This window comes from Cryptosporidium muris, genomic scaffold, assembly GCF_000006515.1.
Source record: "Cryptosporidium muris RN66 scf_1106632373453 genomic scaffold, whole genome shotgun sequence".
Lineage (NCBI taxonomy): Eukaryota > Apicomplexa > Conoidasida > Eucoccidiorida > Cryptosporidiidae > Cryptosporidium > Cryptosporidium muris.
The window spans coordinates 409,258-424,589 of NW_002196570.1; the positions used below are offsets into that span (position 1 = coordinate 409,258).

At 30.3% G+C, this 15,332-nt stretch overlaps 6 protein-coding genes across 6 annotated transcripts, besides 5 other annotated features; 1 reads left to right on the top strand and 5 right to left on the bottom strand.

The window, feature by feature from the left end:
* Positions 1-235: 235 nt before the first annotated feature.
* Positions 236-272: a sequence feature (AT_rich).
* Positions 273-532: 260 nt separating this feature from the next.
* Positions 533-601: a sequence feature (AT_rich).
* A 54-nt stretch (positions 602-655) lies between these two features.
* CMU_039110 (uncharacterized protein) lies at positions 656-1,516 on the bottom strand (the record flags this gene model as incomplete). Its single annotated transcript, XM_002139157.1, has 1 exon — positions 656-1,516. The coding sequence occupies one exon, from the start codon at positions 1,514-1,516 to the stop codon at positions 656-658; it is 861 nt and encodes a 286-aa protein (XP_002139193.1).
* Positions 1,147-1,174: a sequence feature (AT_rich).
* Positions 1,517-1,528: 12 nt separating the features above from the next.
* Positions 1,529-1,556: a sequence feature (AT_rich).
* A 228-nt stretch (positions 1,557-1,784) lies between these two features.
* On the bottom strand, positions 1,785-3,590 carry CMU_039120 (uncharacterized protein; the record flags this gene model as incomplete). Its single annotated transcript, XM_002139158.1, has 1 exon — positions 1,785-3,590. One exon carries the CDS (start codon positions 3,588-3,590, stop codon positions 1,785-1,787), a length of 1,806 nt encoding a protein of 601 aa, XP_002139194.1.
* A 295-nt stretch (positions 3,591-3,885) lies between these two features.
* On the bottom strand, positions 3,886-7,536 carry CMU_039130 (uncharacterized protein; the record flags this gene model as incomplete). The annotated part of the gene is made up of 1 exon (XM_002139159.1): positions 3,886-7,536. One exon carries the CDS (start codon positions 7,534-7,536, stop codon positions 3,886-3,888), a length of 3,651 nt encoding a protein of 1,216 aa, XP_002139195.1.
* A 553-nt stretch (positions 7,537-8,089) lies between these two features.
* On the top strand, positions 8,090-9,655 carry CMU_039140 (uncharacterized protein; the record flags this gene model as incomplete). The annotated part of the gene is made up of 1 exon (XM_002139160.1): positions 8,090-9,655. One exon carries the CDS (start codon positions 8,090-8,092, stop codon positions 9,653-9,655), a length of 1,566 nt encoding a protein of 521 aa, XP_002139196.1.
* Positions 9,656-9,763: 108 nt separating this feature from the next.
* On the bottom strand, positions 9,764-10,822 carry CMU_039150 (oxidoreductase, zinc-binding dehydrogenase family protein; the record flags this gene model as incomplete). The annotated part of the gene is made up of 1 exon (XM_002139161.1): positions 9,764-10,822. One exon carries the CDS (start codon positions 10,820-10,822, stop codon positions 9,764-9,766), a length of 1,059 nt encoding a protein of 352 aa, XP_002139197.1.
* Positions 10,823-11,019: 197 nt separating this feature from the next.
* Positions 11,020-11,075: a sequence feature (AT_rich).
* Positions 11,076-11,132: 57 nt separating this feature from the next.
* CMU_039160 (uncharacterized protein) lies at positions 11,133-14,858 on the bottom strand (the record flags this gene model as incomplete). Its single annotated transcript, XM_002139162.1, has 1 exon — positions 11,133-14,858. The coding sequence occupies one exon, from the start codon at positions 14,856-14,858 to the stop codon at positions 11,133-11,135; it is 3,726 nt and encodes a 1,241-aa protein (XP_002139198.1).
* Positions 14,859-15,332: the final 474 nt, after the last annotated feature.

The following is a 15,332-nucleotide window of genomic DNA, read 5'->3' on the forward strand; positions in this document are numbered from 1 at the left end:
TTAAACAAATTATTTCTATCATATACTATTAGGATTAGTTGGGGATTGAAGCCCGGAATTGGAAGAAGTCAACATAGTGCCATAATGAAGGATTAAATTGAAACTGATGGTATTTGTAATGTGGATTTTTAATAACAAAATCTTTAACCTATGGAGGTGTTTCTTTGAGAAATTTAAACTTTTTATTTCTAAAGTAGGAAACTTGTTTGTCTGCAACACTTAATCAAAACCTTAGTTTAATTTTTGAATATATATGTAATAATTATATTATTGTAATTGAAGTATCATAGGAAGTTCCTGACTAGTAAAAGAATACTTTCTTCATTTCTTCTAGTAAATATGAGCAAGGATAAGAGATGTTATAATTTATATGCTACTTGCTATAATATGAAATTAGTCCTAAAATAGTGAAATCTTAAAAAAAATGTATTAAGGAAATTAGAAATATAATTTTGAAAAATATAGATAATTGATTCTATAAAAAGATTTCTATATGTATTTATGTAGATAAATGAATATTATCGATACTTGGATATTTTAAAGAATTATATTTTTCTTTAAAAAAAAGTTATAAAATATCTAAATATTAAAAGTTTTATATCTAATAGAAGCTATATAGTAAATATTAATTCAATATGTTATCTTGGGATTATATTCATTTCTTACTAACTAATATATCTGAAGAAGTTATAGCTAATGCTACTGTAACAATACCATGTAGTAAATACAACTTTTCCTTCTTGTTTTTCCATCTCGAAGACTCATGCAAGTATCTTTCATTATGAGATATTTTATATCTATTAAGAAATTCCATAGCACTTTCATTAGCCTTACGAATAGCACCATTTATTATTCCTCTAACTATCGAACATTTCCTAACTCTAGATAAGAGAACTTTATCATCAGATGAAATATTAATTAGTATTTCATAAATACCAGCATCTTTTACAAGTTTCTTACAGCTTGAATAAGTGTATGGTCTTCTAACTGAAATTATACCACTTAATGATTCAATTTCACGTTCGAGTTCTGGAGGATATTTCAATCCTTTTTGATTAAAACCATATTCATATGTTTTATGTAAAAGAATACCTAAACTAGTTAAGAAACGTCCAAGTGTCACAATAGACTTAAGATATTTCTCCCTTATTATATATATATCAAAAATATTAAAGATCTTCTGATAAAATTTAGAGCTATATTTTCTCTCCAAATATTTAAAATATAAATCTCTAGATAATTCAGAGTAATATGTAATACATTTAGTTAGAAATATACGCCTTTCCTCTGCCTCTTCAACACTTGAAAATACAGCTTCTTTTATACTCCATGGAGTAATGTATAATTCACTCTCTCTACACTTTATTCTATCATCATCACTTATAGATTGTTTTGTTAACAGACTGAAACGTTGTAAACTCTGATTCCAATAATAGCTTTTGGGGAGATTTTTGATTGTGCAACAATCAATATAATAAGAAAATGAGATAAAAGCTATTATTAGAGAGAATAACATTGGACGGTTAAGTATTATTTTTTTTTTATTTCTAAATAAAGTGCGACTTCTGTTTAGAATAAACTCTTAAGGTATCGTTGATAAGGCGCTATTTCCGTGATGCATCATGAGCTATTAGGTAATAGAAAAAAGTGATTTCATATAATCTAGTTGTATAAAGTGAAGATAGTAGTGTAAATTTTGTCTCTAATAAACTAAAAATGTATTTATTTTGATAGATAGAGAATCAATGCACTTTTTTGATTAAAATTTAAACAAATTATTTCTATCATATACTATTAGGATTAGTTGGGGATTGAAGCCCGAATTGGAAGAAGTCAACATAGTGCCATAATGAAGGATTAAATTGAAACTGATGGTATTTGTAATTTGAATTTTTAATAACAAAATCTTTAACCCATGGAGGAGTTTCTTTGAGAAGCTTAAGCTTCTTTTTTATTTCTGAAGTAGGAATTTTATTTGCCTGTAATAATCTATCAAACTCCCTTAGTTTAACTTCTGAGTGTGGAGTTAGTGATGGTAATAAGATAGTTGGAGCAGCATATGTAGACTGTTGACTAGTAAAAGAGTAGTCTACATCTGGTGACCTTCTGTCATCTGGAGACATCATAACTAAAGTACTTTTTACATTGTAAGGAAACTTTTTAATAATTTCAGCAACTTTCCTATAAGATTTTGGAGCTGTACTTAGAGAAATACACAATAATTCATTAATCTCATCTAATTTTAATTGTATTTTCATAATACTTTCTTCAAGAGGTATTGTATCTTGTATATATGGAAGCCTCCGCATATCAATAATAATTTTACGATACATACCAGCTATTCCATAAAGGGAATTTGTTTCATACATCTTATAAGAACGTAAATGAACACATCCACTAGAAATTCCATCTGGAAATGTTAAGTTTGGGAGGACATACACTTCTAGAAAAAAATTACCTAACATTGCATTAATATAACAACGTCTATATGCATATTGTAGAAATAAAGGGACATCTCCTGGTATCATAATTGCAGTATTTAATTCTGTAGGTCTTATATTAAAAAGTTCATCTAATTTTATCTTAGCTTCTTCTTTTATATCATCAATTTCATTCTCAGCTTTATGAAGAAGTGTTGGTTCTTGATATTTATCTATTACATTAGATTGATCATCTGCTAAATCTATACTTTCATTATCTCTAATATTTCCTTCATCAGCTAATAAATTAGCACTTGTTTGTTGCGTATTATCCTCTATACTCTTAACTTCTTCTATATCTTCTTCATAATTTTCTAATTTATGTTGAGGTATTTCTTCTTTCTCCTCAATATTAGATGATACTTCATCCAAAACTCTTCTAAGCCTATTTTCACGTGTCTCTTCAGAGAGTGCAGGGCTCTCTGCAAAACTCAAAATTGAATCATCAATATTAAGAGGTTCGTATTCACTAGCATCCATGTCAGGCAATGACACTCTATCCATTTTTCTTAACTGATTATGAGCTAACATCAAAGCTTCACCCTCTGTATGGATTGTTTTAATGCTTTTAGGATCAATATTAGGTCTTATGAATTCAATATATATAGCTACAGCCCTTTCAGAAGCTTTTTTGGCTATTAAATAATTATTCTCAGATAATTTAAATTTTTCTTCAGCAGCTAGTAGTTTTTTTTGAAGAATAGTACTATTTTGAATAACCATTGTCTGAGATATTATTGAGTTTAAATATTCCTTTGCATCTAACATTATTTCTTCCCTTAACTTCGCTATAGCAATCATATTGGCAGCATATCTTTCAGACTTCTCTAGAGTATCTGGTGTATATGAGTTTATCATGTTTACAATCTTTTGTGTTGCAAGACTATTGGATGAACTTTTTGATCGATTATCTCCATACCCTTTATGAGCTTCAAAAGCTACGACATTTAATAACTTCTCACTACTTTCAGAATTAACTGGTAAATCAGAGCTTGTTTCCAACACGCTTAATTCTGAATATTCACTACAAGAAGTATAATGAAACAAATAATATGGCGATATAAAAAATAATAAAGTTAAGACATTCAGCCTAAATATCTGGTTATTCATAGTAACTGTAATTGATACTATAGTATTGACTATAATTTACACTGGAATATATATTAATTCCTATGCAACAATACCAAAATGAGATATTTGTCCTGTACATATAAAGCCCATGTAGTTTGCAGACTTGTAAAGAAATAATCGCTCTCTAATGTATAGCGGAATTTTCGAGTTAATCGAGTGATCAATTTGAATGTTACTATTAAAAATTATTCATAGATTGTATAGTCTGATAATACATTCTTTTTTAGCACCGGTAGTATCTGTTGTATTATCTAGTATTTATTACATCAAAATCTTAATATCTGTTGTAAATATTATTTTGTATCTTAATTATACCATCAGGTCTTACAGGAAAGTAACCAGTCTTTGTAACTTCAGATGATCTAATATATTTCATTTTAACCATAATGCCATCTAAATAATTGTAGTTCTGAGATATATAAATTAAAATTGCATGTATCAAAGCCAAAAATAGAGGTTGTAAAATGAGAGACAATGCAGATAGAACTAAAACAGCTATCCATGTACCAATAGCAAAGTACATTTCATTAAGCAGAATACTATTTGATGTAACTGTATTATTTTCTTGCTTTATAGACTGTAGTATAGTTAGGATAGTTAAAATGATAAATAATAATATTGAAGTACTGAATGATATCCAATTAATCCATAAACGATAATGCATATGAGCTGCTTGTTGCCTAATATTCATTGTTTGTAGAATACATGGGAAATTCATGCATTTGTTTAAAATTGACTTACAAATATTCAATATAAAATATGCTAGATAACCAACTATAATTCCATTCCATATGGGATGCCTTCTTGACATTATACTAAGCATATAGAAAGTAAAAAAGTGTGCAATCGTAGAACTAGTAACATATGATAGCCAACGATATATTCTTGGAGATGCTGAGTTCCAATTTAGACTACCTGATACTGGATGAAATTCCATAAAGAATTTAAAAAGGCTTGCTTTAAAGGATTGAGATTGAAATTCAAATAATTTTTGGCTACGTAAAGCAATATCAGGAGGACTTATACCATTTGACAATAATGTAGAAGCTAAATTATTAATATTAGATAATACTTCTTTTTCATTAGTAGATTCAGTTAAATATTTTGTTGAATTCATTACTGAATCTTCCATATTTTTAAGTATTTCATCCAAATTAGATTTAATTGCATTAGCCATTCCAAGAGTAAAAGTAGATATTTTTAATACAAACCCACCCTCAAAAGTCAATAAAACCTGAGCTTCTATAAATTTTTTATATTCTTCTGGAATTTCTTCAATTGAATCTGTTAAAATTCTAGTATTAACTATTGACCCAATAGCATAACCTCTAGTGCAAATCACCGATCCTAAAACTCCTGGAACCCCATATATTGGATGTAAATTCACTATCTTGTTACTTGTATAAATACTTAGTATCTTTGTTAGGCTTGGATTGAATGGTTTCCATATATTAGCTCCTTTAAGTAATTGTGTTTCATTATTAAGATTTTCTACTTTAACATTATTTATTATTTTTTCATTTGTCAAAGATGAATCAGGATCTTTTTGTTTACTAATATTTTCAGCTTCCATAACCTCAAAATTAAAATCTGAATTTGGAGTGCTTGAACAACTTTCTATTTGAAACCTATTATCAAATGTTTTGAGTTGAGTCAAAGATATAGTATTATTATCTGTTGAACATTGAATACTTTCATCAGTAGCACTATTTGAGTTATCTTGCTGGTTACAATCTTCTTGAATTGCCTTATCCTTTCTCTGTATACACAATAAAAGAGAATCATAATTTAGCCATAAATATGTTAAAACTCCATTAATTATTACAGGGACTGCTGTAAATGGTACAGGCATATCAAAGTCCCAAAAATAAGAGTTATTGTCAAATAAATAATCTTGAGTTCCTAAATTTGATTTTATATTTAATTTATCACCCCAGAAGACGTCATTTGTATTAGATTTCATAACACTGTTTGGTAAATATGAGACTTTAGTTAAAACACTTTCAAAAGAACATGTTGATTCTGTAGAGATACTCAAATTTCCAATAGGTTTGCAATATGTTCTAGAATTATATCTAAACTTGTTCAGTATTGTTGTAACATTTAATATTTCATCTTTATTATTTATCATTGAAAATTGGATTGAAGGTAACAAATACTCAGATTGTATAGTTGAAAATACCTGCGAACTTACTGAGAGATTTTTATCAATTCTATCAAAAAATATTGCTTTCTTTTTTCTCATAAGGGTAATAGTCCCATTTATAGTATCTATTTGAGGGGTAGAGATAATTGTCTCAAATGGTATAAATCCAAATGGTCCAAACCAATCTAAAGCATCTATTCCCTTTGTACAATTACAAAGAATTGTAGGATGTATACACAAACTTTGCATCTCATCTGAAAACCAAAGATAACATTCAACATTTGCAGCCTTATTTGATTTTGTATCAAAAAACAGTTGTATTGATGCTTCTGCATAAATTCCAATTCTTTTACGATACTCCTCTATTAGAACATTAATTCCATCATTATGTAATAATATATTAATTGATCCAATAGGTTTTCTTGGTATCCAATTAAATGGTATGCACAGTTTTGGATTATTTTGCTTAATATTTTTATTTAACCAATCACGTACATAAATACCCTGATTTTCTATACCAATCATGTACATTTTTACCCTTCTTAAATAATCTAAGGATACTGGTTCCCTAGACTGAATTTTTGTAAGTAAGATAATAGAAGCTATTCTAGGTAATAGTTCTACAATTCTATTTACATTGGCAGAATCTAACCTAAACCAGAAATCATCACTCCATTTGTGTACCTGAAAAGAAGTAGGAAAATTCTCTGTTTCATCTGTATATTTTAACTCCCGGACAACATTTAATAGTAGCAAGCTTTCTTGATCAAGCCAATTATTGTACATCTGAACTGTAGTATTATCCATAATTTTCCCAAGTTTTTTTTTGTTCTCTATATCTTTAGATGATGTTATGAAACCAATTATATAGTAATAATTAGGATACAAATTATTATCTATCAAACTATCATAAAGTTCTTTAAGCTTATTATGTAAAAGTCCAAAGTTATAATATTGATATTTGAATCCCGATAATATTAAATAAACTATTGAAACAGGAAAAAAAATTGTTTGAATCACCATTGTGATTATTCTAATATGACCTACTGTCACATTTACAGACGGAACATATATCCATGGTAATATCATCTGTCTCTCAATTAATGGAACTTTTTTTTCATACATAATTTTATTCGGTATTTGTTGAAGATATACAGTATGTGGTCTTTTATAAATACTGATCCAGTCTACTCTATCCCTTATAAAGGCAATAATCCAACAGGTTATAAAAAGTCCAATATAAACTAATGATAGAACTATTGGTGATAATAATTCTTCTTCCTCTTGAAAATTATTCAAATATTTTTTTTTCATATTAGATGATGGATGTCCAGAAGTAGTTTTTAAAGCGAAATTTGTATCTTTGTCTTCCAAAAGTGATGAATTTTGAAATCTGACTAAGTCTAATAAAACTCGGTTTAATTTATTATAATTCGCATCTACTTCATCATTACTATTATTACCAGTAAATTGACTATTTACAATTGGTTTATTAATACTCTTTTCTATCTCTCTCCAGAGTAACAAAATTAGTTTACCTATTTCATTAAAAAAGTCTCTGATTCCATTAAGAATTCTCTGCACCAAAGGAGAACTCAGATCTTTTCGTACATCATTAACTATCTTGTTAATTTCTGAGTTGTTTTCAGTTGTATTTACATTTACAATTTCTTTCTCTAAGCTTATTGTATTGTTTTCTTCACCTACTTCCATGCACTGGGAAGGTACAGCTATTACAACTAGAAATAACAATATAATCCGAAAATATCCAAAATTCATTAGTAAATTATGTAAATTCCTATCTTATCTATTTTAAAAGTGTTTGTTTCCTATATAATGAAAGATCCAAACCATGCACTTTACTTTTATCTTTTCAACCCTAGGTCTGGGAATATATTCTTACATTACTACAATCCTCAGAACCTACCCATATATATATAGGTATAATAGGATATTTAAAGTCATTAAGAACTTAAATTCATACTTAAAACAACTTTGCAAAGGATTATTACCAATATATTATGCCCCAGTTATAGTGAATTATATTTCTATCTAGTAAAACTACAGCTACAATGGAGCTCAAGTGTTAGAAAAATACAAAATCACTCTAGATATAGTAGTTAAAATTACCCTCTTAATATATAATTAAATTAGAAAATCAGCTAGATTACAGATAACCCTATATTTCCATCTTTTTTCTAAGAAAAGAGATCATCATACATGTAGATGTCTATATTTATTGGTAGTAAATTAAACCGCCTTTCCATATTGCTCCCGTTTCCACAGTCTTTTTCAATACTTAGAACTAAAAAGATTCTTTAAAACCTTTAAGATGAATGATAGAAGTCTTAGTGTTGAGGGGGCTGATGAACTGGTCTCTAAACTTCCGGGAATGAAAGGACGGAGGTTACATGTCTTAACTCCTGCTACTCACTGTGAAATGTACTTTCCAGCTCTTCTAGTGTCAGCACAGAAGTTAGGATATAGACTTCACATTTTGGGTCTTGGTGAAAAATGGCAAAACTTTCGGTGGAAGTTAGTTAAAGTTCGTGAATTTTGTAAGACATTGCCACCGAATGACCTAGTACTTCATGTAGATGCATTTGATGTCTGCTTCCTACAGCCCCCACATATTTTGGTTGAGAGATACTTAATGACAGGAGTGGATATATTATCTTGTGGTGAACAACCATCATCTCAATTTTTACTTGATGCTTTCCATGATAGTATGTTTAGAGCTGATTTAGATGTTTCATGGCCTGATAGGAGAGAAGATTCACCAGAAAAACTAGACCTAAGATATCTAAACTCAGGTAATTGGATAACTACTGCTAAACTTGCCATTCGTATGCTATCAATTATGCCTGAAAATGAAGTAAATGACCAGAAATGGCTCAGCAAACTTTATCTCATATCTAAAGGAAAATTTAGAGACGAAGAAACGAAGAAAGCAATAATTGAATCTTGTGGATTAACAGAAATGGATAGCATTAATATAGATATTGATTATAGATGCCAATTATTTTATTTATCAAGAGATCTAGATGGTTCTTGTCTTGATATTATTCCTCATGATATTGCAGGGAAGAAGTATTGTTCATGGTTTAAAAAGAATTCAAATGGAGAAGCTGCTACACCTGAAGCTGAACAAGAGTATTCTAAGACATATTTAAATGGTATTTTAATTGATAAAGATGCAGAAAGTGCTCCTTGTGTACTTCACATGTATTGCAGAGCTAATCACGATGAAATTGTTAAAAAACTTGGTTTACCTATTGCAATTCCGGAAATTAGTAGCATAATTTATTATGCATATTATTCATTCATAGGCTCATGGCGTGTCAGAAGGTACATTTCAATGATCTTAGCAACAGCTGTGGGGGCACTTTCACTATTGGCAATATTCCTTTACCTATTCACTACATCAAAGAACTATCTAATGTCTTTTTCAACAAACATGTTATCTAAACCAATAGAAAACATATCAAGTTTCAATGAACAAATTCCCAATTCGTTTCTCCTCTGTGAATACAAACATAAAGATAGTAAATTGGAAGATCTCAAGAGTTTAGAGTCAGCAATTGTTCTAGGACATCTAAGGTGCACAATGAATTCTCATGATATTCCGGAATTAACAGAAAATTCACATTTAATTGGACTCATACCTCCTGACCTTGAGATAGTGGCATTTTCTAGACCTCACTTTCAGGGCAATAGATACTCACCAAGAACAAGTGATTCTACTAAAGAACAGTCACTAAACTCCTACACAGCTGTCACATTCCCATTTATCCCTAAGAGTATCCAGCTTAAAGATTCTAGATGCAACAAAGATTCTGCAGCCACTGGAGGTAGTATAGACCTGGACCAATTGCCGGATCACATAACAGAGCTGTAATTAGGGGGGTTGATTCTTCATGAACATCCTAAGTAGCTACCCCTTGTGATAACCTTTTCTACAATCCTTTAAATACTAAGTAACCTAGTCCCCACACTATAATTAAATCTAGTCCAAAGATCCGGCAACATCAATGACAAAACGATATCTCACATCACTTTTCACTAGTCTCTTGTATGCATCATTTACATCCGAAAGTTTTATGAGCTCTATTTCGGATACAACATCATGTTCACCACAAAAGTCAAGCATCTTTTGAGTCATCTCAATGTTCCCAATCAAACCACCTGAAAGAATCTTCTCACCAAAAATTAAACTTGATGAAACAACAGATGTCATAGCACCCTTTGGAGGGGCCCCCACACAGACCATAACACCATGGATTGTTAGTAAATTGAAGAATAACTGAGCATCTCTCTGAGTACACACAGTATCAATTACACCATCAAATGTACTTGCTCGTCTAGTGAGCTCTTCAACATCTGTAGCTACAATGAAGTCCTTAGCTCCTAAAGCTAATGAACTCTCTCTTTTACTTTCAGATCTTGTAATAACTGTAACATCACAACCAAACTTCACGCCGAACTTTACAGCCATGTGACCTAATCCACCAAGGCCTAGAACAGCTAATTTAAAGCCAGGCTTATTCATTTTAAATCTCATCATAGGCGAGAAGACTGTAATCCCTGCACATAGTAAAGGAGCTACTGCAGGTAAATTTAAATTTGTAGGAACTTTTAAAACAAAGTGCTCATTCACGGTTACAAATTTGCCATAACCACCATATGTCAAACTTCCATCCTGATACTTACTGTTGTAAGTAAGTGATAATTTTGGACAGAACTGTTCATCTTTCATACTACATGGTTTACACGTTCCACAAGAATCGACCATACATCCTACTCCAACAATATCACCCTTTTTAAATCTCACAACACTCTGGCCAACCTCGAAAACTTCCCCTATTATTTCATGTCCTGGAACCATTGGGAATATCCCTTCATGCCAATCATTGTTGACTTGGTGTACATCACTATGACAAATCCCACAATACAAAACCCTGATCTTTACATCATCAGAGGACAAATCCTTTACTTTATATTTGTAAAGAACGAGTTCGGAATTATGAGACATAGCTGCAAACCCTACAGATTCATATGGTGGCATATTTACTTCAATAAAAAGATAACTCTTCAGAAACTAGATAAACAATTAAATCTGAACCCAGCTTTATTATAACCCCACTTAGTATAGAACCCCCTTCTCCGCCTTTTGTCTTGTCTCCTAAGCTAAAGTACCTAGTGTGGCTTACACAGCTCAAACATGAAATTTCTATGTCTATTTTAACAGTTTATTGAGTGCAGAATTAATTTGATATATTTCTTTATAAAAAAAAGATAAAGTTAATAAATATATATTACTAGGGTTAATATGGCTTCCTTGAGCTTGGGATAACAGATAATGTAGATTAACAGATTTAGGACTCGAATTTCAGCTTGTCTAGTAAATCTCTAAGATTATTTCTGCTCTCCACTATAAAGCCTTTCTCAACTAAAACCATAGAGCTGTCATCAATAAGCATATCTAAATAGCTCATTGTGTGTGCAATAGTTATATTTCCTGCAGAACGATACATTCGTTGTTTTTCAAATGTAATATTATTCAGGACTTCCGCTGAAAGAGTACTTAGTACCTTATTTTTGTTGGGCTCTGAATTGGATACTATTCTACCAAACATAAAGGCAGTTTGTTCATCAATTTGAATCTGGGATCTAAGTAACTGTAGTATGACTTCAGTGGATATTTGTTTAAAAGAAGGATAGAAATGTCTTATAAAACTCGTCTGGGCCCACTTTGAATCTTCTATAAAAGTCTCAGATATAAATTGTTTCATAAATATAAGAAAATCCAGCATAATTACTGATAAACTTATGTTGAGATGTTCGTTACTTGATGACTCAAGTACTAACATTAGTCCAAGTTGCTTCATGTAAGGAGATGGAAATACAATAAGTTGCAACTGAGACTTTAAAGTGTGATTAATTATTAGACTAGTTGGTATGTAATAGTTTCTGAAACAAAGCCTCAAAATTCTGCTCAAGAGTAATGAAAATATATTTCCTTTTTGATCTCTATTAGGAATATGAATCCATAAACTTGATGCATTACCTTTATCTGAATTGTCCAAACTATTAGAATCCAAGTTAAAATATAGACGTGTTTTAGTACTTCTCACTACCTCCAAAATAGGATATTGCAAGGTAATTTCTGAATAATTTGGATTTGTTGAGATTTTGTTTTGAAGTACTGCATCTCTATCCGAAACTTTGGAAACGTCTGATATTGGAACTAGAATACTTCTAACTAGAGGTGCACCTTTGTCTATCCTTTCAATATGAGAAATTAATCCAATAAGCCGGATATTTGGATTCTCTAAAGGATGTATATTTCTTTTAATAAGAGATATAATCTGTTCTACTGATAATGAACTTAAAGTTTCATTTAACTGGTTCAATGTCGTCATTTCTGGTAATAAAAGAGTTTGAACCTTTTCAGCACATAAATATGTTGCACTATCACCATTTAGAATTTCAGCAATATCTTCTAATGCAGCTTCTCTAATTGAGTTAGCCATATACTCACTAATATCTAAAGAAGCGAGGAGATTTATAGAATGAACTGAGTCACGCAAAATTGTTGGGAAAGTTGGTGAAGGTGCAACAACATAAAGCTCAAAACAATTAGATGGTAGTGCAGTTCCAGATTGAGAACAAGAATGAAAGTTAACATAAGCCCCAGCACTTTTATACATAAACAATGGAGAGGCCAACATCATATTCATCCAAATAGCAAAGAGAAATCTAGATATGAATGAATACAAAGATAATGAACCTTCCGATTTAGAGAAATTGGACTGAGAAGGCAAGTAATCTCTTGTCCCTTCATACCACCTGATATAGGATGACGATAAAGAACTCTGAATGATATCTTTTGTTTTATTAGAGTAGGCTATACTCGAATAATAAATAGCTATGTTTGAACTGTTTGAGACTAATATTGGATTTGAAATGAATGGCACAGTTTCAGGAATCCGTCTTGTTTTATTTTTGTTATTACTATATCTCATAGAATCAGAATCCCCATCAACAAAAGTGAGGTCAGAAGTTTCCAATATTTTGTTTGGAGTTGAATTAAATAAATATTCACTAAATAAGTCGTTTACATCTTGGTTATCTTTTAAAGGATCTAAAGACCCCAGATGTTGACTTAAATTATTATTTCTCAGCATTAAAATAAATTTAGGATCAAATTCTATCTCCAAATATTTTATACTTTGTGTAGTATTTAACTTTAGTGATAATACCTTTGCATCAAGTCTAGATTCTAGATTTTTATTTGAAATATAAAGCCTAAAATTTGTTTCTCTAAAATTGGATACAAGAGCATGCTTAACAGCTTGAAGAATACCTTGGTCACTTGAATAAAAACGATTATTCCCAATCATAACTTCGCTAGGATTGTGAACCTTCATATTCTGTACCAATATTTCAGTAAAGTCTTCACTAGACTGATGAACATCATAAAGTGAATTTTTGGTAAAAGAGCTATAATACATAGAATTAGCTATTTGGTTTTCTATAATACGTATATCCTTAATAAGTCGTTTTATAGGATGAATATCTGAAATATTGCAAGTATTATTCTCTTTAATGACTTTTCCTACCTTTACACTCTCATCTATTTGTCTAATCAAACTCTTTATATAGGTAAAAGTTGCCTGAACTATAAATTGTACCAAAGGTGAAGATGCCGAACTATTTATTTTTTCAGGTATACTGAATAAAATTGAAAAGACTGTAAATCCAAATTTATCTGATGAATAAGCTGTTAGATAAATCTCTCCACTCTTTATATCATCTACTAAATTTCGTCTTAAGAGAAAATCTAGAAGTGGACCTGACTCAAACAAATGAGCTAATACTTTAAGAGGCTTGGAGCTAGAAGAAGCTGCAATAGATGATAGGAAAGAAGGCAAAATCCACTGTATTTCGATACTATTTGAATTTGGATTCAAACTAGTATGTTCTATAATAATCGATTTGGGTTGGGGTATTGCCATAATAGGCATTGACATTTTAGAATTTAGATTATCTTCGATATTATCAAAATTTATTTCAGATGATTTTTTTTTATTAAAATCCTTAGAAGTCACCTCACTAAAAAAGGGGATCTGAAACTTCCCTTTTAACAAGGAAAGTAATTGTTTATAGGGCATTGTAGTTTGGATAGCTAAAATGGCACCATCAGCCTTTACTATACGATTGTAAGCTTTCATCATCTCCAACTGTAATACATCATCATCAATTAAAGATCTAACTGTTTGATTTGTTCCCATTGACCAAAGAGATGTTAGAGCTATTGCACTATAGCTATTGGTTTTTACAAAACTATTTTCATTCCTTCTAATGCTATCTCTTAATAACTCAAATCTTAGCACAGTATCATCATTGATAAGGTCCAAATATGTCATATCAAGCTCTTTTAAAGCTGCATCAACCACATTTTGATTAATTACAATATTCCGTTTCCTTCCCTTAAAAGTTAAGAAAATGGAATCAAAAAAATATTCAATTACCTGAATATAATGAGCTGATGGGCTACTCAAGCTTACAATCATACAAGAAGGCATATATTTAATAGATAAACTTCCATTAATACTATAAAGGTACTCTTTAAAGGATTGTTTCTTAACCAAACCAATGCTTTCATTATCTACTATAAATTCCATTAAAAACATTATTTGGAAAGTTAGGTGATATAATCCCGGAATCTTCTCTTGTTGGATCATATCTGGAGATATATCAAAACTCATAGTAAGACTACTCGCTTCAATTCCCTCATATGTCACAATACTTACTTTAAATCCATTACTGTACTCATAATAAGAGCCCTTCCTTGGATCTAATGGAGTAGAACGAGATATTTGATGTTTCTCAAGCATTCTAATTAAAGGAGACATCTTTTTATCCTCACTTAAGTGTTTCTTAGTTTTCTTGATTTCTTGGTGATAAGAAAAGTCAAAATATTTTGCAGTTTTATATTTGGTTCCTCTATTTACCTTAATATCCTTAACAGGCTTTTCTTGAGGGCGTCTTCTAGATCTAATCATAGACTTGAATACATCTGATGCTTTTATTGGCATTATCGTTTATAATCAATTCCACGTTTTAAATCACAACTTAAGCTTTATTTTAGAGGATATCTTGAAAATCCAAAAATCTGACAGTTTCAGAAGCTCCAAATGTCCAAAAAAAATAAACTATAATTTCTTAAATAACTGTTATTTATTAATCTTAAAAGTCTTTAAACAGAATTACTGAAATCTTCTTGAATAGTACTATTAGTAATATCAACTAGCAGACAACAAAAATATATAAATCCCTAAGATCTTTAAATACCAAATTTATGAATCTAATAATCCTATAGGGTCTTTTAGGATTCAAAAAGAGAGTTGTCATATTGGGTATCTAAGTTTATTAAATGTCTCAGTATCTCTACTGCATTCTAGCGGTATATTTCAGCATTTTCAATATTCAACTTCTCACAACTTTAAAACCTATAAATCTAAAGACTTTTTAATTAGTTCTATATTCACATTAAAAGCTGAATTTTTTAC